This window comes from Acomys russatus, chromosome 25 (assembly GCF_903995435.1).
Source record: "Acomys russatus chromosome 25, mAcoRus1.1, whole genome shotgun sequence".
Taxonomy (NCBI): domain Eukaryota; kingdom Metazoa; phylum Chordata; class Mammalia; order Rodentia; family Muridae; genus Acomys; species Acomys russatus.
The window spans coordinates 11,339,024-11,364,825 of record NC_067161.1 but is presented as its reverse complement, the minus strand read 5'-3'; the positions used below and the strand labels follow the sequence as shown (position 1 = coordinate 11,364,825).

Here is a 25,802-nt window from a genome sequence, read left to right as displayed (position 1 = left end):
GCACCTCACTGCAAGTCCACACCTGAAAGTGGCTGCTGGAGAGACTTTCTTTGACCAACTTGACCAGTCTGTTCCATTTCCAGGGTTTTCCTCAGAGATGACTGGACTCAGTGAGGCATTTGCCTCTCATCCGTGTAGCCTCCTTGAACTCGTGTAATTTTGGTGACTGCTGTGTTTCCTTTCCTTGTCACTGTAGTGACACCCCAACCCTAGCATGGCATGTTTGTCTCAGCCCAGCCCTCTGCCTTCTCCTCTGGCCCTGTGCTTCCCCTAGACCTGCTCACACAGCATCTGATAAACCAGTGTGACCTGCACCCTCTGCTATCACTGTGGCTGGCCACGTGCCATATTTTCTGTGTGCTGCCCCTTCTCCCATTACAACGTTCAGGTCTCTGGTGTCTGTGCTTCCTGAGCCCTGTACCGGCCTGGTACACAGCAGATACCAAGGGGAGTGCTGCCTCTGAGGACTGTGGCAGGCTCCATTTCCCCTGACCTCCCTCCCACCCCATGAGCTTCCTCAGCTGGTCCTGAGGGTCTAGGCACCACAAAGGAAGGAGAAGAAGCAGTGGCCCAAATGGCTGTGCCGGGGCCATAAGAGCAGGTGCCTGGCTCCCACACGACCTGTGTGCCTCAGGGTCAGCACGTGTCGCCCCAGTGCTTGTCTCCACACTGGCACTCACTTTTGCTGTGGGAGGGTCGTCCTTCCCTGTCCACCTATTCATATCAGTTCTCAGCAGGGTGCAGTGGCCTCAGAGGCAGGCCAGGAAGGATGCCCGAGCCACTTGGGCCCACCTGGTAAACCCGCCTAGAACTGAACTCTGCACAGTGGACCAGTTCTTCCACCATGACTCGGTACAGGGAAGAGGTACTGGGAGGAACTGTTGTTGCTCACCTCCACAGAATGTTGTAAAGTTTGCTGGCAAGATTATATACTAGGTAGCCCAACCGGCCTGGAACTCCCTATGTAGCCCAGGCTAACCTGGAGAGTGCTGTGTAGCCTACCATGGCCTCAAAAATCATGACCCATCTCAGTCTCCTAAGTGCTGGGATGATAGGCCTTAGGCCCAGCTCAGCACTCTCCTGTTGCACCAGCTCCAGGGCTCCAGGCCTCTCCAGGCTGTGCTGTCATGATGCTCACGCACACATTGCCACTGGGACTCAGCATCCTTTCCGAAGCAATGGAGTTAAGTGGGCAGGATGTGCAGGGCCCTGCAAGGTTCCTGACTGGATACTGGATTTCTTGTTTTGTGTGGTCCCCACTGGCCTTCCTAGGGGTCTAGCCCAAGAAGACTGAGCAATGCTTAGTCATGATTACATCATAAGCAAAGTTCTTAGCTATCTCCCCACAGCATAGGCAGTTCCGTAACTTTAGTATATGCCCTTTGTCCCGACTTTTCTACCAGAAGGTGCGCGTCCTTTTCTTTGTATTCTTATTCTTATCACTGTTCTTATCTTATGCTAAGTGTTCCCACTTAGTATTTATTTTATTAATGTTTTCTATTATTTATTAGCTTTTGATGTCAAAAACAAGCCAAAATTTGATGGCAGTGTAAAGAACTTATATTTTAGAAGCATTTAAACATTTGTTTTAAAAACAGATACTAGGGCTGGAGAGATAGCTTTGAGGTTAAGAGCACTGGCTGTTCTTCCAAAGGTCCTGAGTTCAATTCCCAGCAACCACATGGTGGCTCACAACCATCTATAATGAGATCTGGTGTCCTCATCTGGCCTGCTAGCTCACATGCAGACAGAATACTGTATAAATAATAAATAAATCTTTAAAAAAATAAATAAAAATTACAAAGAAATACTGAACCTAATTTAAGCCAGTTCATTAAATGTTTGTTAATATAAACCATATACCTTTGGGGCCTCAGAAAATCAGTTTATATTTTGGTTTGGTTTTGTTTGTGACAAAATTGTCAGTGTCATGTAGCTTGGGCTAGCCTTGGACTAACTGTAGCTGAAGCTGTACTTGAACTCATCTTCCTGCTTCTGTGCCCCACATGCTTGGATTATAGGTGTGTGCCCCACATGCTTGGATTATAGGTGTGTGCCCCACATGCTTGGATTATAGGTGTGTGCCCCACATTCTTGGATTATAGGTGTGTGCTACCATGCTTGGATTATAGGTGTGTGCCACCATGCTTGGATTATAGGTGTGTGCCCCACATGCTTGGATTATAGGTGTGTGCCACCATGCTTGGTGATAATCAGTTTATTCTTTTTTTTTTTTCTTTTTTTAAAAAATTTATTCAGATTACATCTCAATTGTTATCCCATCACTTGTATCCTCCCATTCCTCCCTCCCTCCCACTTTCACCCTATTCCCTTCCCCTAGGTCTATGACCGAGGGGGATCTCCTACCCCACTTTATGGTCATAGGCTATCAAGTCTCATCTTGGTTGCCTGCTTATTCTTTTTTTGAGTGCCACCAGGGCTCCCCACCAAGGGGAGTTCATCAAATATGGGGCACCAGAGTTCATGTCAGAGTCAATCCCTGTTCTCCACCCAGCTGTGGAGAATGTCCTGTCCATTGGCTAGATATGAGTAGGAATCAGCTTATTCTTAAAATAATTTATGAAACAACACTAGGTGTTTGCGTTTTAAGAATATAGATATGTATGTATATATGTATGTGTGTATATATATATATAGTGGGTTTTTTTTTTTCGAGACAGGGTCTCTCTGTGTAGCCTTGGCCATCCTGGACTCACTTTGTAGACCAGGTTGGCCCCGAACTCACAGCGATCCGCCTGCCTCTGCCTCCCGAGTGCTGGGATTAAAGGTGTGCGCCACCACGCCCAGCTTACATCACTTTCTGATTGTGCTGTTGGTGTTAGATGCAGTGTCCTCTGGTACATTGCTACAGACAAAAAGATTATTTGCAAGCTTGGTCATTCTGCATGGAATTTGTCAACAGTGTATTTAAGACTAAGGAAGCAGTCCGTGGAAACATGGACACGTTGACCTGTGACATGGCAGGAACAACCAAACAAAAGATTTCCCTGTAGACTGGTCCTTACTAGTTTGCCACTTGGCTGCTCTGCAGTTGCTGCCTGGCCCTGTTTTCCCATGTGAAGAGACCAGAGCACCTGTGCTATGTATCACACCACAGCGCTGGACATGTGGTCAGGAGCTTACACGCTGAACTGGAGGGACAGCTCATCAATTAAGAGCACTGGCTGCCAGCTGTGCTTGGTGGTGGACCTTTAGCCCCAGCACTTAGGAGGCGGAGGCTGGTGGATCTCTGAGTTCTACAGAGAGAGTTCCAGGACAGCCAGGGTTACACAGAGAAACCCTGTCTCTGAGGGTGGGGTGGGGTAGCACTGTCTGCTCTTCCAGAGAACCCAGGTTCAATTACCAACACCTAAATCATGGTTCACAACTGTCCAGTTCCAGGGGAGCTGACCCCCTCTTCTGGCCTCTTTGGGCAGTACATGCAAGTGGTGCACAGACATACATGTAGGCAAAACATCCAAAAACACAAAATAAAAATAAAGGCTAAAAAAGCTTGTAAGCTGAAGGCTGAAGGGGAGAAAGTTCCAAGCATAATTTTACCCTTTGGATCTTGTCATTACGGGGCTTTGCCAAATGGTCACCAGTTAGGAGTCGTGTGCGTACCGTAATCTCGACACTCAGGAGGCTGAGGCAGGAAGATTGCAAGCGTAAGTCTGACTTAACAGTGAGTTTCAGGCTGGACTAGTTTACATTGTGAGGTGTTATCTTAAAAACAACAGAAAACAGTGTGGTGGTCCCTGACTGACCCTCTGGAGCATCCGGACTAGGGTGACAAACATTCTCTCGTGCTTACAAAGTAGATTTGCAGCAAAATACAACTTGGTGATGTGAAAATAAGTGATTGATGATGTCTGGTTATTGTTAATGTGACTCCTAAATAAAATTAATAACTGATGAAGAGGCATCTTTGTATGTATGTGTCTGAGAGTACAGGACGGGAAGTGCCTAGCACCTTTTGTCGAGGATATACTGTTTGTCTCTTGAAAAGGGGCATAGGCAAAGGGTCCATTGCCCCTCCTAAAAGTAGAGCTGATGCCTGTACCAGCCACCATAGCACCAGGTGCAAACTCTGCCACATTTGCCATGGTAACCTGCTTCCTGCCCTTTGGTCCTCATGGTTTGCCATTTGGAGTAAATGAAGAATGGAGAAGAGCCACTGTCAGGAGTCCTCAGATGTTTCCAGTCATCTTGGTTCCTGTGAGACGTGACACTCAATGCCAAACTCACATTTCTCATTCACAAGGAACCGATTTCACTTGGACATTTGCATAAGTTAATATTAACATCTTTGTTTGTTTTTGTTTTTGACAGGTTTCTCTGTGTTAGCCTTGGCTGTCCTGGACTCACTTTGTAGAACTCACAGATATCTGCCTGCCTCTGCCTCCCGAGTGCTGGGATCCAAAGTGTGTACCACCACGCCTGGCCTAACGGCTTTCCTAAAATCTTAAACCTTTTTTTTTTTTTAATGCCTTGTGGTACTGAGAATTTCGTTTGAGGTCTTGTACACATCACTGAGTTGTATCTCCAGACTTTTCTCCTCACTCTGTTGCTTGAGGCAGAGTGTGCTAAGGTACCCCGCTATCCTTCAACTCACACTGCAGCCCAGACAGGCTTGAGCTTGAGTTCTTCCTTCTCACCCGCCCAAGCCGGTGAGATTACAGATTACAGGCTTGTACCACCAGGCCCAGCAGAACGCCTTTCTCTGAACCCTGTACAAATGCCCACTGCCCTGTCTATCCCTCCCTGTGAGGTCTCTGGCACCACATTTCTCCCTGTGCCTGCAGCTCGTCTGGGATCCTGCTGGCTTCTCCACGAAATAGTGGCTGCCCACTTCCTCCCTAGGTCTCTTCCCCGGGCTGGCTACAAGGATGGATATGGCCTATGGTCTGTTCCTTTGCTGCCTCTTAATTCAAGGGCTTCCCTGCTGTGTTGCAGATTATTGCAGAGGATGCTGGGAGGCCCGGCTCAGTCCTTGTCATTTAGGCCAGGCGGGACTTGAGCCCAGGACTATTGAGCACAGGTACAGTGAGCTCTGGTGTTCTGCAGGTCCTCACAGGAATCCAGGACCTCTGTTTCTGAGCTCTACCTATGCTGTTTATCACCACTCAAGCCCCCTTCCTGGAAGACGGGGCTCTCTACCTTTGGACTGTCTGCCCTCCAGGGCAGGACTGCTGAACATTGCAGAATTAACTGCTGCTGCACTGCTGGTTTGGTACAGGGCTGTCCCCAAGTTTTGTCCTGTACCCCAGCATTCCCTAAAATATTTCTTTCCTCTTACTGTCAGTGTTCAGGACCATCCTGTGTTTGGCATCAAGACATGGACAGAGAGAGACAGACAGACAGAACTGGATTGTGTCTTTTTCCTGTTTTAAAGCTTCTTTTTCTTGCTGGGCGGTGGTGGTGCACGCCTTTAATCCCAGTACTTGGGAGGCAGAGGCAGGTGGCCTCGAACTCACAGCGATCCGCCTGCCTCTGCCTCCCGAGTGCTGGGATTAAAGCCATGCGCCACCTCGCCCGGCTCTGGCTGACCTTTTAAAACTTAATTTAGAGATAAGCTTTTTCTAGGGCCTAGGATGGAGCCCCAGGTATTCCTCGGTACACACACCTACATCTAGCAACCCCATTTTTGGCTTAGTTTTGGAGATGTGTTCAGAGACATGTTTGCTCCCACAATAGGCTCCAGGCTATCTTTGCTTTCCAGATACTCAGTGTATTCCCTGCCACCAAGTGGGGAGACATAGGGTCTGAGGCCGATTGGGGGTGGAGGTGGGGGTGGGGCAATGTAAGGTTCTCACTGAAGGTTTATCCAGCACCTGACATGCTGCTTCCAAAGCCCGGCTTCCAGTTAACTGTCCTCTGAGAGCCTTACACTGCCCCCTGGTGGCAGGGCTGCCTTTCTGTTTGCCTGTTCCATCTTCAGAGAGTTAATCAGTCTGTGTAGCCTTGGCTGTTTTGGACTCACTTTGTAGACCAGGTTGGCCTCAAACTCACAGCGATCCACCTGTCTTGGCCTCCTGAGTGCTGGGATTAAAGGCATGGTCCACCACGCCGGGCTGCAGCAAGGGTTTTTACTTTGCGGTTGTTTGTTTTTAATTTATGTAGGTGTTTACCTGCATGTATGTATGTGTGTGCCGTGAGGCCAGATGATGGCGTTGGATTCCCAAGAAGTTAAAGCTAGCTATGAGCTGTCACAGGGATACTGAGAATAGAACCCGGGCCCTCTGCAGGAACAGCAAGTGCTCTTAGTCACTGAGCCATCTTTCCAGCCCTGTTTTTATTTCTTTGATCCTTATCCCATAAGCTACTTATTTCTTGTTCTGAGAATTAAATCCAAGACCCCATAATCTACCATCAAGCTATACCCTGCCCCCAGTAGCTAGGTTGGTTTGTTTGTTTGTTTTTCTAAAGAGCATTTCCAAAATAGTGCAATTATCTATGCTACTTTTATGTTTCCACCAGCCACGTCTGGGCCACACATGTTCTTTCTCACCAGAGTAAGAGAGCAAGATGCTGTTGCTACATAGTCTTGTCTGTCCATGTCCCTGTGTTCCTCCCCACCCCTGCCCCCCACCTCCCATGCCTTCGTGGTGGATTGGAAGGAGGCAGTTGGCAGGCGCCTCCTGAGACACACAGTTCTTGATGGCCCTGAAAGGCTGCTGCCTCTCCTTCCCTCTCCTCTCCCTCCCCTCCCCCTCCACTTGTTCCTATTTTTTTTTTTTCCTTGCTTCCTTTTCCCCCCACCCTTTTTGTTTTGAGACAGTGCTGTGTAGTCCAGGCTGGCCTTGAATTTATGCTTTTTATGGCTTATCATCCGAAGTGCTGAGTTGACAGCTGCACACTACCAAACCTAGTCTTTCCTTCTTTGCAATAGCTTCCCTCGGCCGGCTGGGTGCACTTGGGAGGCAGAAGTAGGCAGATCTCTGAATTCCAGGCCAGCCTGGTCTACAAAGCGAATCCAGGACAGCCAAGGCTACACAGAGAAACCCTGCATCAAAAAGCTAAAAAACAAACAAATAAACAAAACCAAGTAAAATAAAATAATAATAATAATAATACAAAAATTTAAAAGAAACAGCTTCTCTGGAATAAGTCCATCTTTCCAGCTTGCAGTTGTTTGGGATGTTATTCTTGGCGTCTTAGCTTTCTTGCCTCCTTTTGTAGGATCTTTCCAAAGTGCCATTGGCTGTCTCAGGAGCTGCCTTGCATCTCTGTTCCTCTCCCCATGGGTCTCTGACATGCATTTCCAAATCCCCTCCCTCTCAGTGTCTGGAAATTCCCGCTGACAGTGACAGGCCAGAACTCATGACCTGTGATTTCACGCCAAGGAGGAAGTGACACTGAGGGAGGAGGCAGGGATGCACCCCTGTGGTTTCTTTCCTAGAGTCCACTCAAAGTGAGGTCCTGCACAGTACCAGGGAGATCCAGGAAGGAAGGAGGAGACGGAATGAAGAGGGATGCTGGCTGAACTGCCTGCTCAGCCCTCATGCCCAGGCCTTGGACCAGAGCTGTAGTCCATCACTTGCTAGCTGGTGACCAGAGAAAGGCACCTGGTCTTTGTGTCCACGAAGTAGATGTGGTTGTTATAATTAATAAAAAGAAAATAAGATGATAAGATAATAAGATGCCAGGCAACAGATATTATATTATATGAGGTTTATTGAGTATGGGGAGAGAAGGGAAGGGGGAAGGGGTACCCCAGAGAAAGACAAAGACAGAGACAGAGGAAGAATAAGAGGGAGAGTAGAGAAAGAGAGGAGAAGAGGGTAGAGGGGTAAGAGAGAGAGACCTCGTGGAGGGTCTGTTCTTTTCTATGGCCCTGGGCAGGGCCACACCCCCGTGGCAGGTAAGCTATGACATCACAAGTAGTCCGACTGAAGCAGAATCCTAACTGACAATAGCCACAAATACCTCAGCACAGGGCCTGACACATAGGTAGGTGATCAGCTGTGCCACCCAAATAGGCTGGACCTGGACACCATACTGGGGGCAGGGTCTAGAAAAAAAAAGAATTAATAATAAAAGCAAGAATAGGGCTTGAGGAGGACGTGGGGGGGGGACACATGGGGGGGGTAGAGGAGAAACACGGAGGGGTGGTCGGAGGGCTTCCTGTGCCGGGTCATGAGAGACAGCAAAGGGGCCTGGAGAGATGGCTCAGTGGTTAAAGAGCCCTGACTGCTCTTCCAGAGTTCCTGAGTTCAATTCCCAGCAACCACGTAGTGGCTCACAACCATCTATAATGTGATCTGATGCATACTGTATACATAATAAATAAATCTTAAAAAAAAAAAAAGAGACAGCAAAGGGAAGCACACAAAAAAGGGTCTAGCATGTAACTAAGCACCAAAGAATTGTGGGATATTAAGTGCTGATTAGAAAAAAGGAAAGCAAAACAAAACAAGTGAGGGCTCAGTGGTTAAGAGCACTTACTGTTGGTGCTGAGGATCAGAGTTTAATTCCCAGCACCTACATGGCAGCTCACAACCATCTGTAGCTCTTGTCCCAGGGAACCCGACACTCTCTCCTGACTTCCTCAGGCACTAGGCACAGGGTAGAAAGAGCATGAAGAAGGAGGAAGCATTGGAGACAGCAGTCCAGCGAGCCAGTCAGCATAACCAGTGCCTCTCCACGTAGAGAAACAGTAGCTGGTGTGACTTTGGCAAGGGCGAGGAGCTGGAGAAGGAGGGAAGGGGTGACATGGTGGAATCAACGGTGAAGATTCATTTCAAAAATCAGAATGGAGCAAGTGGAGCAAGAGATGGGAGGAGGAGTGGCGCTCGCTCTCCGCAGCCTCCTCTCAGAAGGCAGAGAGACACAAGCTCGTCCATGGGCACGTTTGTTTAAAGAGCGGTAGACGCAGTTCAGTCAAGGTGGGAGGGAGGGCACAGGGAGTTTTGTGTTGTGAAAAGTGGGGCTAAGAATGTAGCAGGATGGGAAGAGGTTTCCGTTGCCGACACGGAGCTGAGGTACTAGCACACCGACCACTTGGGAGAGCCCTCCGGTCTTGGAATGTGAGCTTGTGCCTCAAGGGAGGTCTAGGCCAGGTAGTATCGACTCAGGGATACTGCAAGGGATGGGTACAGGAAAATAGGCAGCCTGAGTCGATAGGTGGAGGGAGGCAGGTACCTGGGGTGTGTAGGCTGCTTTAAGGGTGTCAGCAGGTGGGCAGAGGCAGCCTCAGCCACTTCATTGCTAGGGAAACCATCACTGGTCCAGAAAGCTCTACAGGCATGGGCCTTGCATGGGTGCTGGAAGAACAAGAAGGTCTGGGACTTTTAGAAATCAGGGTTAACTTTCTTTTTTAATTTTTTTTTCCCCCAGAGGCAGGGTTTCTCTGTATAACAGCTCTGGCTGTCCTGGAACACCCTCTGTAGTCCAGGCTGGCCTCGAACTCACAGAGATCCACCTGCCTCCCAAGTGCTGGGATTAAAGGAATGCACCACCGCCGCCCGGCTGGGTTAACTTTCACAGGTGTCAATGCTGACAGGCCGTCAAGTAGGGTAGTATATGCCTGGTCTACATGACAAGTTCCAGGTTAACCAGTGCTTCACAGTGAGACCCTGTCTCAAAAATAAAATAGAGGCGGGCGTGGTGGCACACACCTGGGGATCTCTGTGAGTTTGAGGCCAGCCTTGTCCACAAGTAAGTACAAAATAGCCAAGGTTACACAAAGACACCCTGTCTCGAAGAAAACAAAAATAAAAAAACCTCCGACCCGACCCAAACCAAACCAAACCAAACAAACAGTCATGGCTACATCTTGATGGACAGACGACCCTCAGCTGATGTCAGGATCCCTATGCGATAGGTGAAGTATTCCATTTTTTCTCTTCCCCAGTGGAATTTAAAGGAAGACGGTGGGCCTGGATCTGCAGGAGCCTGGGTTTGGAATGTAAGATGACCTAGGGTTCTTGCACTTTAGAGCCCGGCGGGGTGGGGCATGGCGGTCCTGGGGGCTGGTGGAGAAAGCAAAGCCCCACACTAAGGGTATCCTCTGTTCTAGGGCTCTGTAATGCTGCTAGGTCCCACAGCTTCAACCCAGCTGTCAGGGCAAAAACGGAGAACCTGAGCCCTAGGCACCGGCAGCGCCCGCGGTTGTCCAGCAGGGAACGCAGGTAAAACCAACTCGAGTACTCGAGCACCAGTGGGGGCCGCGCAGCCGCAGAGAAGGCGGGCTAGCATAGGCTCCACCCCGTATGCTAATATGATGAGCTACGGCCCCGCCCCAGGGGCCGATGAGCCCAACACGGTAGGGTCCGAGAAGACGTCGGAGCGGAGCATCGGACCAGCGAAGACGCAGGCAAGGCCAAGCGCCGGGACCCGGGCCCAGCAGGCTGGTAGCGGGGCTCAGACACTGTCCAGGGGCTGCTGGAGAGCCTGGAGCCGCGCTCCCCCACCGGCGCAAAGTGGTACAGCCCGTAGGGGCGGAGCCCGGATCATGTGACGCGACCGCGGCCGCCATTTTGCTCTGCGGAGCTGGTATTTAGAGCGCAGCGCCTGAGTGGCGGGGTCGCCTTCGCGCATCCGCCGCCTCGAGAGTCCTCGCTGGCCTGCTCGCTCGCCCGCTCGCTCTCCTGCCATCCTAGCCCCGCCGCCGCCTGCTGACCTTGCTCTCTCCCGCTTGCAGACATGGCTGACATCAAGAACAACCCCGAATACGCTTCGTTTTTCGCTGTGACAGGCGCGACGTGCGCCATGTCCTTGAGCGGTGAGCATCGCAGCAGGAGGAGCAGGGGCTGCCGAAGCGGTGCGGGAATCTAGCCCGCTGCTCACCGGGGGCTGGGCGTGACGTCACCTTGACGTCATCCCCAGCTATGTGGGTGTCGGGCCTTACGGCGCGGGTAGGGGGTCAGCCCCTGGGCGGCGGGGACAGTTGAGTTTATGGAGCTCGGGGCTTTGCGGGTTTGGTCAGGGTGCGGGTCTCATGAGCCTGCCTGTGGTGCCTCGTTTGTGCGGGGGTGGGGCGGCGATGTGGCTGCCATCTTAGCCCCGGGAAGTAGGAATGAAGGTGGGGTGGGGGCGCGGGGGGCGGCGCGCGATTCAGTGCCGGCTCCTGCGTCTGCTCTGCATCCCGCATTCTGCGGGCAGATGTGACATCACATCTTGAAAGGCGCCAGTCCGTAGGCGTCAGCAGGCCTAAGACGGGAGTCCCCGGCCTCTTGGCCAGAGGGAGCCAGTGTCCCCGCTAAGGTTCACCAGCCCTGCTTTTATGGCGGCTAGGCTGCCGGGGGTCAGGTGGGTCTGTACCCTGGGTGAGGCAGGTGTTTCCGGTTGAGGCTTGTCTCGGTTTCCCAATAGTTCTGTCATCGGTGTGGGTTGGTTGGGAAAGCTGGGCTGAGGGGTTGGTCCTGGGAACCTGCAAGGACTCAGGTTAGCGCCTATGGAAGTGGGTTTGGTTTTAATGGATGGTTGAGTAGATGGTCGCTGAGGGTCTGTGCTTTGAGGTGGGGGGGGGTGGTGGTGAGAGTGGGTTAGAGAGCTAGCATTTACAGGATTCAGTCTTCAGTCCTGGACCTAATGGATGGATGAGTGAATGAATGACCTTCCTCTTCTGTGGGGGGTGGGTGAGGGGCTGGAGCTGGGAGATGCTTCCTTGCTCAGAAAAGGAAAAGCCTGGCAGTGTTCTTGATGGCACTTTGCTTCTGAAGTTGGGCCTTGACAGTTCTACGGTGTCAAATTTAGTGAAAATTGGCCTTCCTGGGAGAAAAGCCTTTGGGCCAGACCCAAGAATGTGGGATTGAGGGAGGTAAGTCACAGCCCCCAGGGACTGGTCTGGCCTCCTCTGGAAGGTCTGGTCTTTGGCTTAAATGACCTCGCCCTGCCCCACCCTACCTGGCAGATGGAGAGGCTGGCCCTCTGTGCAGGTACACGGAGAGTTTGAACTCTAAACAGTGTCTGTTGACTGTAAACACCCACAGGGTGCAGATTGGAGTTGGGGGAGGGTTGTCTGTCTTGGTGACCTCCCCCTGCCTGGGCCTGTCAGGTGCTGTTGAGAGAGCCCTGCTGTTCCCACCCCCTTGGAGCAAGGGCTCATTTGTGGTGGGAGATGTGGTCTAGACTGCTTCTTTCCTCCCCTTAGGCCACGCCTGTTCTCCCCACAGTTTTTTAGGGCTCCTTAGGGAAGGCTGGCGAGCATTTTCCCTTTTGTTCTTTTGCCCCCAGAATATGTTCATAGGTTCCCCAATTTTGGCCACGTGCAATAACTTTTTGTGGTTGTCACTTATTCATAAATTGATTCAGCAAATCTTTATTGCAGTCTTACTGTGTCCCAGATAGTGGGAGAACTCCAGTGAACAGAAACAACATCCCTGACCATGTGGAACTCATGTTCTGGCTGTCACAATGGCTCCTGCAACCCTAAATTTGTCCAGAGTGCTTTTACTTCACCTAACTTCTTGAGCCTGCCAAGACCCTACATGTGCCAAACATGGCCAACAGGTGTCTCTGTGCTATTTATTGAAAGCTGGGTGTGGGTGGTCTAGGCTTCTCCTGCCGGGCCCTACTTCTGTCAGGATTGAAATCTACATGCTATCAGGCCCATTCCTTCACAGCAGCTTCTCAGTTCCTGTGGGGTTAGCCTCTTACTTGGCCAGTTGAATCACCTTCTGACTTCACTTTTTCCTTCTGAGTGTGCTATTGTGTAGCATGTGTTTGCTCTTCCAGCCTCTGGTGCCGCTGCTGGGAGGACTTGAGGCTTAGTCCCAGTGACTGGCCCATGCCCTCCAAACTAACCAAGGTTTTGTTTTTCTCAAAACAGGGTTTCTATATGTAACCCCGACTGTTCTGAACTCTGAACTCACTTTGTAGTCTAGGCTGGCCTCAAACTCAAGAGATCCACCTGCCTCTGCCTCCTGAGGGTTGGGATTAAAGGTGTGCGCCATCAATGCTCAACTAAGTAACCAAGTTTCCCCTCCCCCCCGGGGGTGGGGGGAAGCCAGTTTTTCAAGACAAGATTTTTCTGTGTATCCCTGGCTGCCCTAGAACTAGCTCTGTGGACAAGGCTGGCCTTGAACTCAGAAATCCAATTGCCTCTGTCTCCTTAGTGCTGGGATCAGAGGCTGCGCCAGCACTGCCTGCCTGCCTGACCAGGTTTTAAGACCGTTGTTCTTTAACTGACTGAGGTCTGCGCACATCTGTGAGGCCTCCATTCCCTACTCACATTTTAGCTTCCCTTTTTTTCTTATGACAAATATCCTTTTGGTCTTTCTTCATCATGTGCTCCATGAAACTGCCAGTTGCTTCTTTTCTGTATTTTCTGTGACTTCCTCCCTGTATTTGCTTGATTTCCTGGAAGTGCCTCCAGGTCCTGCTCTCTCTGCCCCATTGCATTTGCGCTGTCAGCAGGTCTGCCTTCTGCATCCTGCTAGGCATAGCCTTCTGAATACCTGCTCCTGTCTGGGCCTGAGCTAGTCTCTCCTCCTGTTGCCCTGGTCCCTGGCGGCATCCCTGTTTTCATCGTCTTTCCTCTTGCCGCGTACCCTTCAGCCCCATGATCTACCTACTGTACTCAAGGGAAGGGCCAGACTCACTCTTGCCTTTCTCAGAATCCCACCTTTTGGGGTGCAGAGTTCCCACTGCTCGGTGCTTATCCTCAGTCCCACATGGCAGCCTGTATTCTCAACGTTTAGTAGCATGTCCTCAGGAGTGAGCCCTTGGAACACTCAAGTTTTGCACTAGGTGATAGAGCTGAGCATGGATCTGGCCTAAGAAATTCACTGACCAGAGTAGTTCCAGGAAATATCTCTTGAAAAGGACCCAGAGCCCAGCATGGTGGCGCACGCCTTTAATCCCAGCACTCGGGAGGCAGAGGCAGGCAGATCACTGTGAGTTCAAGGCCAGCCAAGTCTACAAAGCAAGTCCAGGACAGCCAGGGCTACACAGAAACTCTCTCAAAGAACAAAAACAACAACAAAAGAAAGAAAGAAGAGGACCCAAAGCTTGAAGTTAGGCAGTGCCTGTGCATCTAAAGATGGCGTAGAAGAGACAAACTCTCCTGGGCCCTGCCTCTTCCGGTTAATCTCATCTAGCAGTATCTTGTTTGGTGTCTGAATGTGCTGTCAAGAATCTTACCCAACTGGGTATGTTGGCGCACGCCTCGGAAGGCAGAGGCAGGCGGATCTCTGTGAGTTCAAGGCCAGCCTGGTCTACAAAGTGAGTCCAAGACAGCCGGACTACAAGAGAAATCTTGTCTTTTTAAAAAACAAAACAAAAAAGACTCTTACCCTCCGCCTGGTTTCCCTCTGCCCTGCTGCTTACCTTGTCACCGCCCCAGTCCCCGCTTCCATGGGCCATGATCCTTTTTCAGACCTTCCTCCCCTTGGTGCGGCCCCCCTACTTCCTGCTCTCTCTTCCTGCTCTCATTCCTTGCTGAGTATGCTGCTGTGTCAAGTCACTGTCTTGTCTTCTTGCTGCTCCCTGAGCTCTGGAGAAGTCAGAGCACCCTCTGACCTTTGCCCTCCTCAGTACTGGGCACACAGTAGGCATATTTTTGTGGTCCAGTGAGGTCAATAAATTCTTTAAAGGAGTGGTTGGGGCTGTTCGGGTCCCTTTCACCTCTAGCCTGTGTTTTTGTGCATCGGGTTATACACCATTGCCCCCAGAGTGGCCATGGCCTGGGGGAAGTCCGGTGTGGAGGCTGCCAGTGTCACCTGTGTAAGTGGCTCAATAGTTCTTAGAGGGCCTAGAGAACAAGTGACAGAGAGAAAGAGGAACTGAAGACAGGAGAGGAAACAGAGGCCTGAAAGGAAGGCAGCCTCTCCTGGGGAGGCTGGAGTTGGGGAACAGCATCACAGAAGACAGGTGACCCTGCTGTCCTGTCATGGAAGGTTGGAAGGCCCCCCTGCAGGCGGGACTGACACAGGACAAGGCCTCAAGGCAGCTGAGAGGTGGTCCTCCTCCTATGCGGGAAGTGCCTGGAACTGACGGTGTGCAGCAGAGGTGCCCAGAGTCTCAAGCAAGCCATTATTCTTGGTACAGCTGCCTCTTCCCATGTGACTGTTTTGCCAGAGGTCACAAGCTAGGGAAAAGCAGTGTTAGAGAGCAAAGTCTGCTTTCCCAGCAGAGCCGGAGCCCCTGTGACCGCAGGACTTCTGCAGGCAGACGTGGACTAGGAGGTTGGGCGATGGTTCTGCTAGTGGAAGGGAAGTGGCTGGGCTCCCGAGGCTCCTGCCTGGCTGCATGCCTTCAGTTCTTCTAGTGGGTGATGACTTAGGGAGCAGTATGCAAAAAGCTCCCCAGGCAGCTTGCGTGATGCTCTAGGCTCACTTCATCTCCTTTCACAGCCATGGGAGCCGCCTATGGCACAGCCAAGAGTGGCACTGGCATCGCTGCCATGTCTGTCATGAGGCCAGAGCTGATCATGAAGTCCATCATCCCAGTGGTTATGGCTGGGATCATCGCCATCTACGGCCTGGTGGTGGCAGTACTTATCGCCAACTCCCTGACTGATGGCATCACCCTCTACAGGTGAGTGCAGGCCCTGTCCTGCCGCCGCCGCCGCCGGTGAAGGGCATCATTTTCCTGTGTACAGACAGATTGCTGACAGCCTGTATCTCTTCTCTCCCCAGGAGTTTTCTTCAGCTGGGTGCTGGCCTGAGTGTGGGGCTGAGTGGCCTGGCTGCTGGCTTTGCCATTGGTATCGTGGGGGATGCTGGTGTTCGGGGCACTGCCCAGCAGCCACGGCTGTTCGTGGGCATGATCCTGATCCTCATCTTCGCGGAGGTGCTCGGCCTCTACGGTCTCATCGTGGCCCTAATCCTCTCCACAAAGTAGTCCTTTCCACCACCAGTCACAGGATAGGATGTAAAGACCACCCCTCCTCATTCCAGAACGAACAGCCTGACACACATGCACAGGCAGCTGCCCCCTCAGTAGTTGGTCTTGTAAATGCGCAGTGTCCTAGTGCCCATTGTCTGTTGCCCTCGCCTGGTCCCTGCTGCCCTGTGCTGTGGACATCTGGGCCCACTCATCTCCCATCCAGGCCCCTGACCAGTGAGGATGCCAGCTTCTTGGCTACCCCACCCATCACCCTAGAGTGCTCTGTGTATAAGGATGAAATAGAGTTGTCATTTTTCTCTTCACTGGATGTTTATTTATAAAAGATTTGACCTATTCATGCGTCTGTGGAGCAGCCCTGGCTCCCAACTATATAGTAATCATTAGTAGAGTGTTGCCTTGTGGGGTTCCTGTTGCTGAGACGCCCTGGATGGAGCCGCCCTCCCCATCAGTCCTGGACAGCCAGGGTGGAGGGGAGAATGCTGCTGCTTGCCAGGGCTGGCTCCCAGCTGTGTCCAATAAAAGTTCTCGGATGTGACTGGATTGTGTTCTCGCGCTTCTTGTGGGCGGAGTGGGCTTGCGGGTCGGAACTGCTGCATCATGTGGCTGTGGTCACATGGTCCCGGCAGCCACGTGATAGCCCCTTCAGCTGAGTCACGTGGTGCGGCCTGGCTCTGCTTCCGAATACCGCTGTTCCGGACGCTGCCGGCTTGCGCTCTTAGCTTGCTGGGTTCGGTGCGACTCACGATGCGTGGCGGGCAGTGCGCAGTGTGGGCCCCAGTGCTCCAGTTCACCAACTGCCGCATCCTGCGCGGCGGCACGCTGCTCAGGTCTGGGCTGCATGGGGCAGGGTTGGGCTGGGTATAGAACTGGTGATAACACCAGTGTTGGGTGCGGGGATGGGGCTAGTGTAAGTTCTAAGCCCTGAGAGCGGCCGAGTTAGGTTCAGGGATGTGAGGGAGGACTGTCTTGGGCGTGTGGCTGGGACTAAGTGGATGCAGGGACAAGCTGGGTGAGAGGGAACTAGGTGTTGGCTCTAGGGCTTGGTGGTGATCCAAATGCCGACTGCTCTGTCCTCAGGGAGGATCTGTGGGTGCGAGGGGGCCGAATCCTGGATCCCGAGAAGCTGTTTTTTGAGGAGAGGCGTGTGGCTGATGAGCAGCGGGACTGCGGAGGCCGGATCCTGGCACCGGGCTTTATCGATGTTCAGATCAACGGTGCGGCCTGGCTTGGGCCAGGGAACCCAGGGGAGGAGCTCTGAGCATTGTGCTACCCGCTTGTTTTCTGTGGCCACAGGTGGATTTGGTGTTGACTTCTCCAAGGCCACGGAGGATGTGGGTTCTGGGGTCGCCCTAGTGGCCCGGAGGCTCCTGTCCCACGGTGTCACTTCCTTCTGTCCCACCCTGGTCACTTCCCCACCAGAGGTTTATCACAAGGTGAGATCAGGCTGCCCTACGCCTGAGCAAAGGGGCCCATCCCCCAGGGGCAGGAGCATTTTCGTCACCTGGATCTGGTCTCCCTCCACTTGGGTCTGAGGGGGTCCTCCTCTTTCTCATTCAGTTGGGTCCTGGCGCAACTGCCAGTGCAGTTGTCCCCACATTTTCTGTCACCATTGTCATCTGCCACACCCTCCCAACGCCCTGTAGGCAGCCTCTGGGCCTCCTGAACTAAAGTTGCCTGGATTTCTGCCACAGCCATTGTCTCTAGTCAGGGTTGTCCCTCCCTAACCTACCTGCTTAGGTGACTCACATGAAAAAGCCTTTCAGAAAGAGCTGCTCCTCCTCTTCACTGGCTGCTGTCCTGCTTTCCTCACCCTTCCGCCTTCCAATTAGAGGGAGGTCTGCTTTCTTTCTTCCAAGTGAAGGCTTTCCCCGTTTTTAACACATGCTTCTTTAGGCATCGTTCAAGAGCAGCTGTGTGTAACCTGCAGGTTCGTCCCGCAGTCCTGAATTCTTGCTTAAAAACGTTGTATTCTCTTAGGCAATGCAATTGGGGAGTTGAAATGAATGCTGTTAACCATACTTGAGTGGATTCACTCTCTTCCTGTTGCCAGTTGCCTCAGCCGGTTTTTCTCCCAGGATAGGACCCATTGCAGGCTCAGGGAGTGTGTGATTGCCCGTGGTTTCCTTTCTGGGTGTGCAGACACAGAATCAGAGCTGTGGGTGCTGAGTGTGGACTGGGCCCTTGCTTCGTAGGCTTCGTTCTGGCCTCTTGGCTTGCTACCCTTGGAAGACTTGAGACAACCTTACTCACTTCTGAGCCTCAGTTTCACTAAACCTAGAGTGAGGAGAGTGGTGGGTGACTGACACATGTTAAGTGAGCATTCCTTGAGTGTCACCCAGGGATGTCTTTCTGGAAATCTCCCCACAGCTCTCCCACCCCACTGTCAAAAGTGCAACCTATTGTCCTCCTGCAGATAAGTACTTGGTCCTTTCAGTTGATCTCTGGCAAGACCCAGGGTCACTTTTCAAAGTGACAGGTATCTGGATGGACCCCTCCTCTACAAATATTGCCTTCCTACCAGCTAAGCTGTTTCTCTTACCCCCAGGCACATTCCAGCAGCTCCAGGCTCTCCTCCCAGGCTCTTCCCAGAAGGCCTTGCTGTCCTGTTAGCCCATGCCCACCATAGGCTTTCCTCTTGCGGCAGGTTTGACTGGCGGGTGCAAGGCTGTGGCTCTCCCTCAGTAGGAGTAATGACTAATAGTCCTAACGTTTTCTTCCTGGCAGCCCACGTTAGACCAAGTCTACCTCATAGGCTGTCAGAAAACACTTTTAGGATGAAGGTCTTGGGAGACAGGAAGTGATGGCAGAAACTGTGGGCAGCTTTGAGTATAAAAACATTACCCCATTGTATTAGAAACCAGGAGACCCAGCCAGGCAGGTGGTGCAGGTCTTTAATCTCAGCACTCCAAAGGCAGAGGCAGGCGCATCTCTGTGAGTTCGAGGCCAGCCTGGTCCACAAAAGTGAGTCCAGGACAGCCAAAGCTACACAGAGAAACCCTGTCTTGAAAAACAACAAAAAGAATCTAGCCTACATTGGTTGTAGTTGAGGCAGCCTTGACCTGTTGTTGTCTCAGCCTCCCACGTACGGTCATGCTTGACTCTTGCTTGTTTTTTAAGCTGCTAAGTCACCTGCAGGTGGTGGCAGCAGCTGCTGCTGCTGCTTCTTTGAAGAGTGATCATTTTTGTTTTGTTTTGTTTTCCGAGACAGGGTCTCTCTGTGTTAGCCTTGGCTGTCCTGGACTCGCTTTGTAGACCAGGCTGGCCTTGAACTCACATCGATCCGCCTGCCTCTGCCTCCCGAGTGCTGGGATGAAAGGCGTGCACCACCACGCCCAGCCGGAGTTATCATTTTAAATTCTGTGTAGGTGAGTATGTCTGCATGTGATTGTACAGGCACTGTGACTTGACCCGGTCCTCTGCTGCAGAGTCGTACATGCTCCTAAGTGCCGAGCCCATTCTCTAGCTCGGCCTTCTCTTTGTTTGATTGTTTGTTTTTAAGTCAGGGTCTTTCTGGGTAGTCCTGGCTGTTTTGGAATTCACTATGTAGACCAGGCTGTCCTGGAACCCGTAGAGGTTGGCTTGCCTCTGCCTGCTGCGTGCTGGGATTAAAGGCGTGTGCCACCACTCCTAACTATTCCTTTGTTCTCCTGAGCCATGGTTTGGGTTAGAGGTATAGGTAAGAACATTTGTGTTTGGGCTTGGCAAACAGCTAAGAACACTTGTTTTTGTAGAGAACTCAGTTTTGGTTCCCAACACCCATATCATGTGGCTTATAGCTGCTTGTAATTCCAGTTCCAGGGGATTTGCCACTCCCTTCTGGACACTACAGGTACCAGGCGTGCATGTGGCTCACAAACATACATAGAAGCACTCATAAAATAAGCATATTTCTGTGTTGCTGAGGATTGAGCCTGGGGCCTGTAGAGGAAGAGTGCTCTTCCATGGCGATATATCTTCAAGCCCAAAGCTGCCCAGCTGCATTTTGCCCTTTTTGTTTGGTTAGAATGTCTTGCTGTGTTGTATGTGGATCTCATACTCCTGGGCTCAAGTAATCCCCTCAGTATGGGGGCAACAGATGCACACCACTACACCAGTTTCTCCAGAATGTTAAAAGAAGTGCTGTGTCTACTATCTTTTTTGTTTGTTTTGCTTTTTAAGACAGGGTCTCTCTGTAGTCTTATCTGACCTAGAACTTTCCTTGTAGACCAGGCTGGCCTTGAACTCACAGAGATCCTACCTCTGCCTCCCAAATGCTGGGATTGAAGGTGTGGCACCATGCCTGGCTCGCGTCTACTGCCTTTAGACATCTCACGTTGTCGCTAAGAAGTAGGAAGCCGGGGCTGGAGAGATGGCTCAGAGGTTAAGAGCACTGGCTACTCTTCCTAAGGCCGTGAGTTCAATTCCCACAAGGTGGTTCAGGAGACAGAGGCAGGCTGATTGGTGTGAGTTTGAGGCCAGCCTCGTCTACAAAGCGAGTTCAGGACAGGCAAGGCTAACAGAGAAACCCTGTCTCGGAGGGGGGAAAAATGTAGGAAGCCATCTACTTGTTAACTGATCTTTGTGGGTGACCACTTTTTCTCTAAAAGCTTGTAAGATCTGTTTTTTGTTGGGCTGGAGAGATGGCTCAGAGGGTAAGGGCACTGGCTGCTGTTCCAGAGGTCCTGAGTTCAATTCCCAGCAACCACATGGTGACTCACAACCATCTATAATGAGATCTGGTGCCCTCTTCTGGCGGACAGGTGTACATACAGGCGTAACCTTGTCATTTATATACTAAGATCTGCTTTTGTCCCTAGACCTGACATATGGTGTCATGCCATGGGGATGGGGTGTCTATCAATTTTGCTGCCTGCTGGACATAGTGGGAAGTTCAGCTTGACGCTGTCTAAGCCTCTTCTGTTAACTTGGTTCTTTCGTGACTCTTTTCCTGTTTCACTGTCTCCCTGGAGCCCCACTGTCTAGTGTCGGACTTTCTAGGTCTGTTCTCTCTCTCTCTCTTTTTTTTCTCACCTTCTTTCTTCTTGGCCCCATGTTCTAGACGTCTCCTTGGCTTCTATCCTGGAGTTCATCCCACAGGCTTCTTGCATGCCTTTGAGTTTAGAAGAGCTCGTGTTGCTCCTGGTCACCCCATCTGGTCTCTCAGTGCCTGAGGGTATCAGTGTTGGCTTTTTCCTCTGTCTCCTCTTGGCATCTTCTCTCCACTGCCTTGGTCATCTTGTTAGCATTTCTTCCTCTGTTCCTTGGGGAACTCCGTGTGGGTTCTGCACACGGCTGGCATTAGCAGGCCACTAGGAGCACCTAGCCTTTGGGAGGAGCTTTCTGGGGCACCTCTGTTGTACTGCCTCAGGCCTGTCTCTGGGCCTTGTTAAATCCCCTGGGAAGAGTCCTGTTTTGCTCAGAGGGAGCTGCGCTAAGAGTCTGAATAGCATAAACGTCTCAACATTTGTAGTCCACTCACCTCTGCCGAGGCCCCTCCCTGGGCATTTCTGACGGTGCCAGGTTCTGTGAGGTCTGATCTTCCTGAGTTCTCTCCAGCTGAGATGTGTCTCAAGTCCACCTAGTTGTTCCCCAAGTCTGATTTGCCCTTCTCTCATTCTTCGTCCTCAGATTTAAGTGTGGGTTTGTTTTTGTTTATTTTGAGGCAGGGAACCATGTAGCCTAGGCTGGCCTTGAACTTCTTATGTAGCGGAGGCTGGCCTGTGCTTGGGCTTTAGGCATGTGCAAGCATACTCGGCTCAAGGGTATTTAAGGCCCGTTGCTTTTCTTCAAAGTGGATCATTTCGAGGAAGGGCATCACTGTTTTGCCTGGGAAACTTCCGTAGCTGCAGGAGCTGTGAATCGCCATTCTTCCCCATCTCCCCAAGTCCTGCTCAAGAGCTGAAGGGTCTGGAGGGAGGGTTATGGCTATACTGGGTCTTCTCCAAGACCAAGTTAAGTGTTGCTCGCTCTTTGCTAAGGCCCTGACCTTTCTGACCAGAATGGGCTGGGCTCCAGTGCTGAGCCCCGTTCCTATCCTCCAGCCCTCTGCTTCTTCCACCTGTCTCCCTCCTGCCACCCCAAGGTCTGCTTCATTGTCCTGCAGCTTAGGGTGGCACTTTTTCAAGGGTTTGGCCACTATAGTCTAGCTGTTTGGCAGAAGCGCTTTGAAGGCGGAAGCAAGTTAGAGCAGCCCTTCATGCCTGCACTGGTGCATGTGTGGCCTGGGAATACTTCCATCTCCTGGTCCTCAGGTAGCTCATTGAGTATTCCTTGTTGTCATTTCTTCCTGCACCTAACCGCTTGGGGGGGCCTTCAGCCATCTTCCAGCACCTGTGGGGAAGGACAGTAGGGCTGGGCTGGGCTGGGCTAGGGTCTTAAACTCTGACCTAAGAATCTGACCTTGGTTGGGCTGTGGCCTCTGGGGGCAGGGCTTTAACAGCTGGTTCCCCCCAGGTCCTTCCTCAGATCCCTGTGAAGAGTGGAGGCCCCCATGGGGCAGGGGTCCTCGGTGAGTGCTCAACTCCTTTCAGAATGCCCCGTTGGGAAGGGAGGGCAGGTTTGAGGGACTAGGGTGGGGCTGCTAGGTGGGAGTGCCTGCCAGAAGCACCCATGTCCCTTCCTCCAGGGGTGCACTTGGAGGGCCCGTTCATCAGCCGGGAGAAGCGGGGCGCACACCCTGAGGCCTACCTCCGCTCCTTTGAAGCCAATGCTTTTCATGATGTGCTGGCTACATACGGGTCCCTGGACAACGTCCGCATTGTGACACTTGCCCCTGAACTGGACCGGAGCCATGAAGTGATCCGGGCACTGACGGCCCAGGGCATCTGTGTGTCTCTAGGTGAGGGGCCACTTGTCCTGGTTGCCTGCTCAAGGTCCTCTGCTGCTGCAGAAGCTGATCTCAGGTCCCCCATGCAGGGCACTCAGTGGCCGACCTGCGGGCCGCAGAAGGAGCAGTGCAGAGTGGGGCTACCTTCATCACACACCTCTTCAATGCCATGTTGCCTGTGAGTGTCACCCCTGGGTGGGAGGGGCCTCCCTGGCCACCGCTGTCACTCAGTTACTCCCTCCTGCCCTGCTCAGTTCCATCACCGAGACCCAGGCATAGTAGGGCTTCTGACCAGCGACCAGCTGCCCCCAGGCCACTGCATCTTCTATGGGATGATCGCCGACGGCATACACACTAATCCTGCAGCCCTGCGCATTGCCCACCGGGCCCATCCCCAGGGTGAGTTGCGGGGAAGGGTAGGGCAGGTAGGATAACAGCCGGCCAGGTCCTGAGCCACCTCTTCCTCCAGGGCTGGTGCTGGTCACCGATGCTGTCCCTGCCCTGGGCTTGGGCAATGGCCGCCATACGCTGGGACAGCAGGAGGTGGAGGTAGACGGGCTAATAGCTTACATTGCAGGTGAGTGACTTCCGTGCGGACCCACGTATGTGTAGTCTCTTGGCTTCTCCCTGGCATGGGGGCAGAACTTGGGCATGTCTTTTCTGTCCGCTCGGCTGCCAGGCCCACAGCAACTCCCTCCCCACAATCCTGTCCTCTCTGTTCTCAAGGTACCAAGACACTGAGTGGCAGTATAGCCCCCATGGATGTATGCATCCGGCACTTCCTGCAGGCTACAGGTCAGTGGGCTGCTGTTCCTGATTGTCTGAGGGTGGAGACTGTATCTGCAGAAAGCTAGAAGGGAGGTGGGGAAATGAGAGTTTGTCCTGACATCCTCCAACTACCTGGAAACTGGGGGGTGAGGTGGTGTGACTTCTGCCAGATGGAAATGGCCGTAGTCATTCCCGAACAGAGCTCAGGCTGTGGGAGGATGGTGAGCAGCCAGTCACTGGAGCCAGGATGATGAACCGTGTGGAGCTGTGAGGTCCTGGCAGAGCAGGGTCACACTGCTTAGAGAGGGGCCAAGGCCTATCGGATAGTGGGACTCTGCAGGGGCAGTATCGGTGGGGTGGAGTAAAAGTAGCTTCCTGGGGCTTGGAGCAGCTTCTGCAGGGCCCTCCGAAACATCTGGCAGCATCTCAAGGCTGACTGTGGGCAATGTCAGGGTCCTATTTAGAGAAAATAGGCTGGGGGTGGCCTGGGACAATGGAGATAGTTGTATCCTGGCAAGAAGTGATATAGTAAAGTGAATGTAACAGGCCTCGGGTTAGGTTCTGCTCAGAGCTCAGAGTCCCATTTGGCAGCTGGATTGGTGGCCTCGCGGGCCCAAGTATGCCTTTTTGCACTAGAAGTAGGCAGGAAGGGCTACGACCATAAAACACTGTAACACCCCATGTCCAGTCTGTTGGAAGGATAGGTTCCCTGCAGGGCTGGAGAAGAGGAGGTGAGCAGTGTCTTCCACAGCTAGGGCAGTGAGGGACCTCCCTAAGCTGCTGCAGAGTCCTGGGCTGTTGCCAAGCCAAGGCCCTAAAAGCCGAAGCTCGAAGCTGCTCCTGGGAGGAAGGGCTGCAGGCATTCACCACAGTGTGCTCCCGAGCAGGCTGTAGCATGGAGTCGGCCCTGGAAGCTGCGTCCCTCCACCCGGCACAGCTGCTGGGGCTGGAGAAGACCAAGGGAAGCCTGGATTTCGGTGCTGATGCAGGTGAGTGCCTATGTAGGAGTTGAGTAAGGGCTGAAAGGGGTGGGTGTTATCTATCCCTGCACCTCAGGGGCCATTCCCACCACAGACTGTCTGCCTGTCTATCTTGGTTTTTGGAGACAGAGTTTCTCTGTGTAGCCCTGGCTGTCCTGGACTCACCTTGTAAACCAGGCTGGCCTCGAACTCTTAGAGACCCATCTGCCTCTGCCTCCCCAAGTGCTGGAACTACAGGCCTGTGCAGCCTTACCTTTATTTTTTGTGTGCACTGCAGTTCACCTGTGGAGGTCAGAGGCCAACTTGGTATAGTTGGTTCTCTCCTTCTACCCTGTGAGTCCCAGGGTTCAGACTAAGTCAGACTGGGATGGAGGCAAGGGTCTGTACCCACTCAGCCATCTCCTGGCTGGCCCACGCTTGGTCGGTTGGTTTTGTTTTTGAGTCCCGGTCTTACTGTGTAGCCTTGGCTGGCCTAAAGTCCACTGTGCCATGTATGTAGACCACACTAGCGTCAAATTCATGGTAATCTTCCTGCGTCAGCCTCCTGAGTTCTAGGATCACAGGCATGTGCTACCACACTGGCTTTTGGCCTGGCTTTCTGGCATCTAAGATTAGGCCATGTGAGGGTCACAGGAATCGCCTGTCCCCAACTGTGCCAAGTTGATGCTCTTGCTTTCGGTTCCTCTCCCAGTCCAGATCCTGGTCTTGGGCCTCAGTTTCCCCCACGAGGCTCAGTTGTAAGGGATGAGTCCACCGTTGGTGGTATGGGCGGCCCTACGTTGTCTCCTCTTACCCTCTGGTTCTGCCGCAGACTTTGTGGTGCTCGACGACAGCCTCCACGTCCAGGCCACTTACATCTCTGGGGAACTGGTGTGGCAGGCAGAGGAAGCTGGGCCATGACTGAGGGTCTTGGCTGAAAAGGACACTTGGCTCTAGCTGGACACTGACAGGCCAGGCAGTCCAGGGAGCTGGTCTCCAGGGAGCAAGCCGGGAGCCCTGCCCCAGGTCTAATGCAGAGCCTCAACCGTCACTCCTGGAGGGGGACAGCGGCTTGGATAAATACAGACCGCAGGACTTGTCTTGTTTGCCTTGTGCTTTTGAGTTTTGCTTATGCTCAGTGGGGCTGCTAGTGTTTTCACTGTTAGCCCTGGGACCTTCTGGAATGGGGGTTAAGCCTGGGACCAGGAAGGGCTGGAGGCTGTTTGGGTACTTCTCCATAGGTCAGATCTGTTTTGAGGCCTGCAGACCTCAGGAAGCTGTTCCGATTGGAAGGGGGTGGAGGGGGTGGAGGGCAGCTGCTGGGTGAGGCTGGAGACGGTAGTCATGGATGGCTGACCCTGAACTAGGTAGGCATAGTGGAGGCCGTTGCTCCAGGCTCCCTGCTATGACATTCAGGTGTGTGTCCATGCTGGCCTTGGGGCCTGGAGTCACCTAGCAGTGAATGCAGGAATGGG

The 25,802-nt window shown here is 52.5% G+C and overlaps 2 protein-coding genes across 2 annotated transcripts; both read left to right on the top strand.

Moving 5' to 3' along the window:
- The first annotated feature begins 10,468 nt into the window (after positions 1–10,468).
- On the top strand, positions 10,469–15,840 carry Atp6v0c (ATPase H+ transporting V0 subunit c). The gene is made up of 3 exons (XM_051167354.1): positions 10,469–10,726; positions 15,300–15,483; positions 15,585–15,840. Exons 1-3 carry the CDS (start codon positions 10,648–10,650, stop codon positions 15,787–15,789), a joined length of 468 nt encoding a protein of 155 aa, XP_051023311.1. The 5' UTR covers positions 10,469–10,647; the 3' UTR covers positions 15,790–15,840.
- Positions 15,841–16,430: 590 nt separating this feature from the next.
- Amdhd2 (amidohydrolase domain containing 2) lies at positions 16,431–25,433 on the top strand. The gene is made up of 11 exons (XM_051167353.1): positions 16,431–16,622; positions 16,873–17,009; positions 17,089–17,228; positions 22,228–22,282; positions 22,400–22,612; positions 22,690–22,778; positions 22,855–22,999; positions 23,070–23,177; positions 23,327–23,395; positions 24,256–24,357; positions 25,160–25,433. Exons 1-11 carry the CDS (start codon positions 16,540–16,542, stop codon positions 25,246–25,248), a joined length of 1,230 nt encoding a protein of 409 aa, XP_051023310.1. The 5' UTR covers positions 16,431–16,539; the 3' UTR covers positions 25,249–25,433.
- The last annotated feature ends 369 nt before the right edge of the window (positions 25,434–25,802 follow it).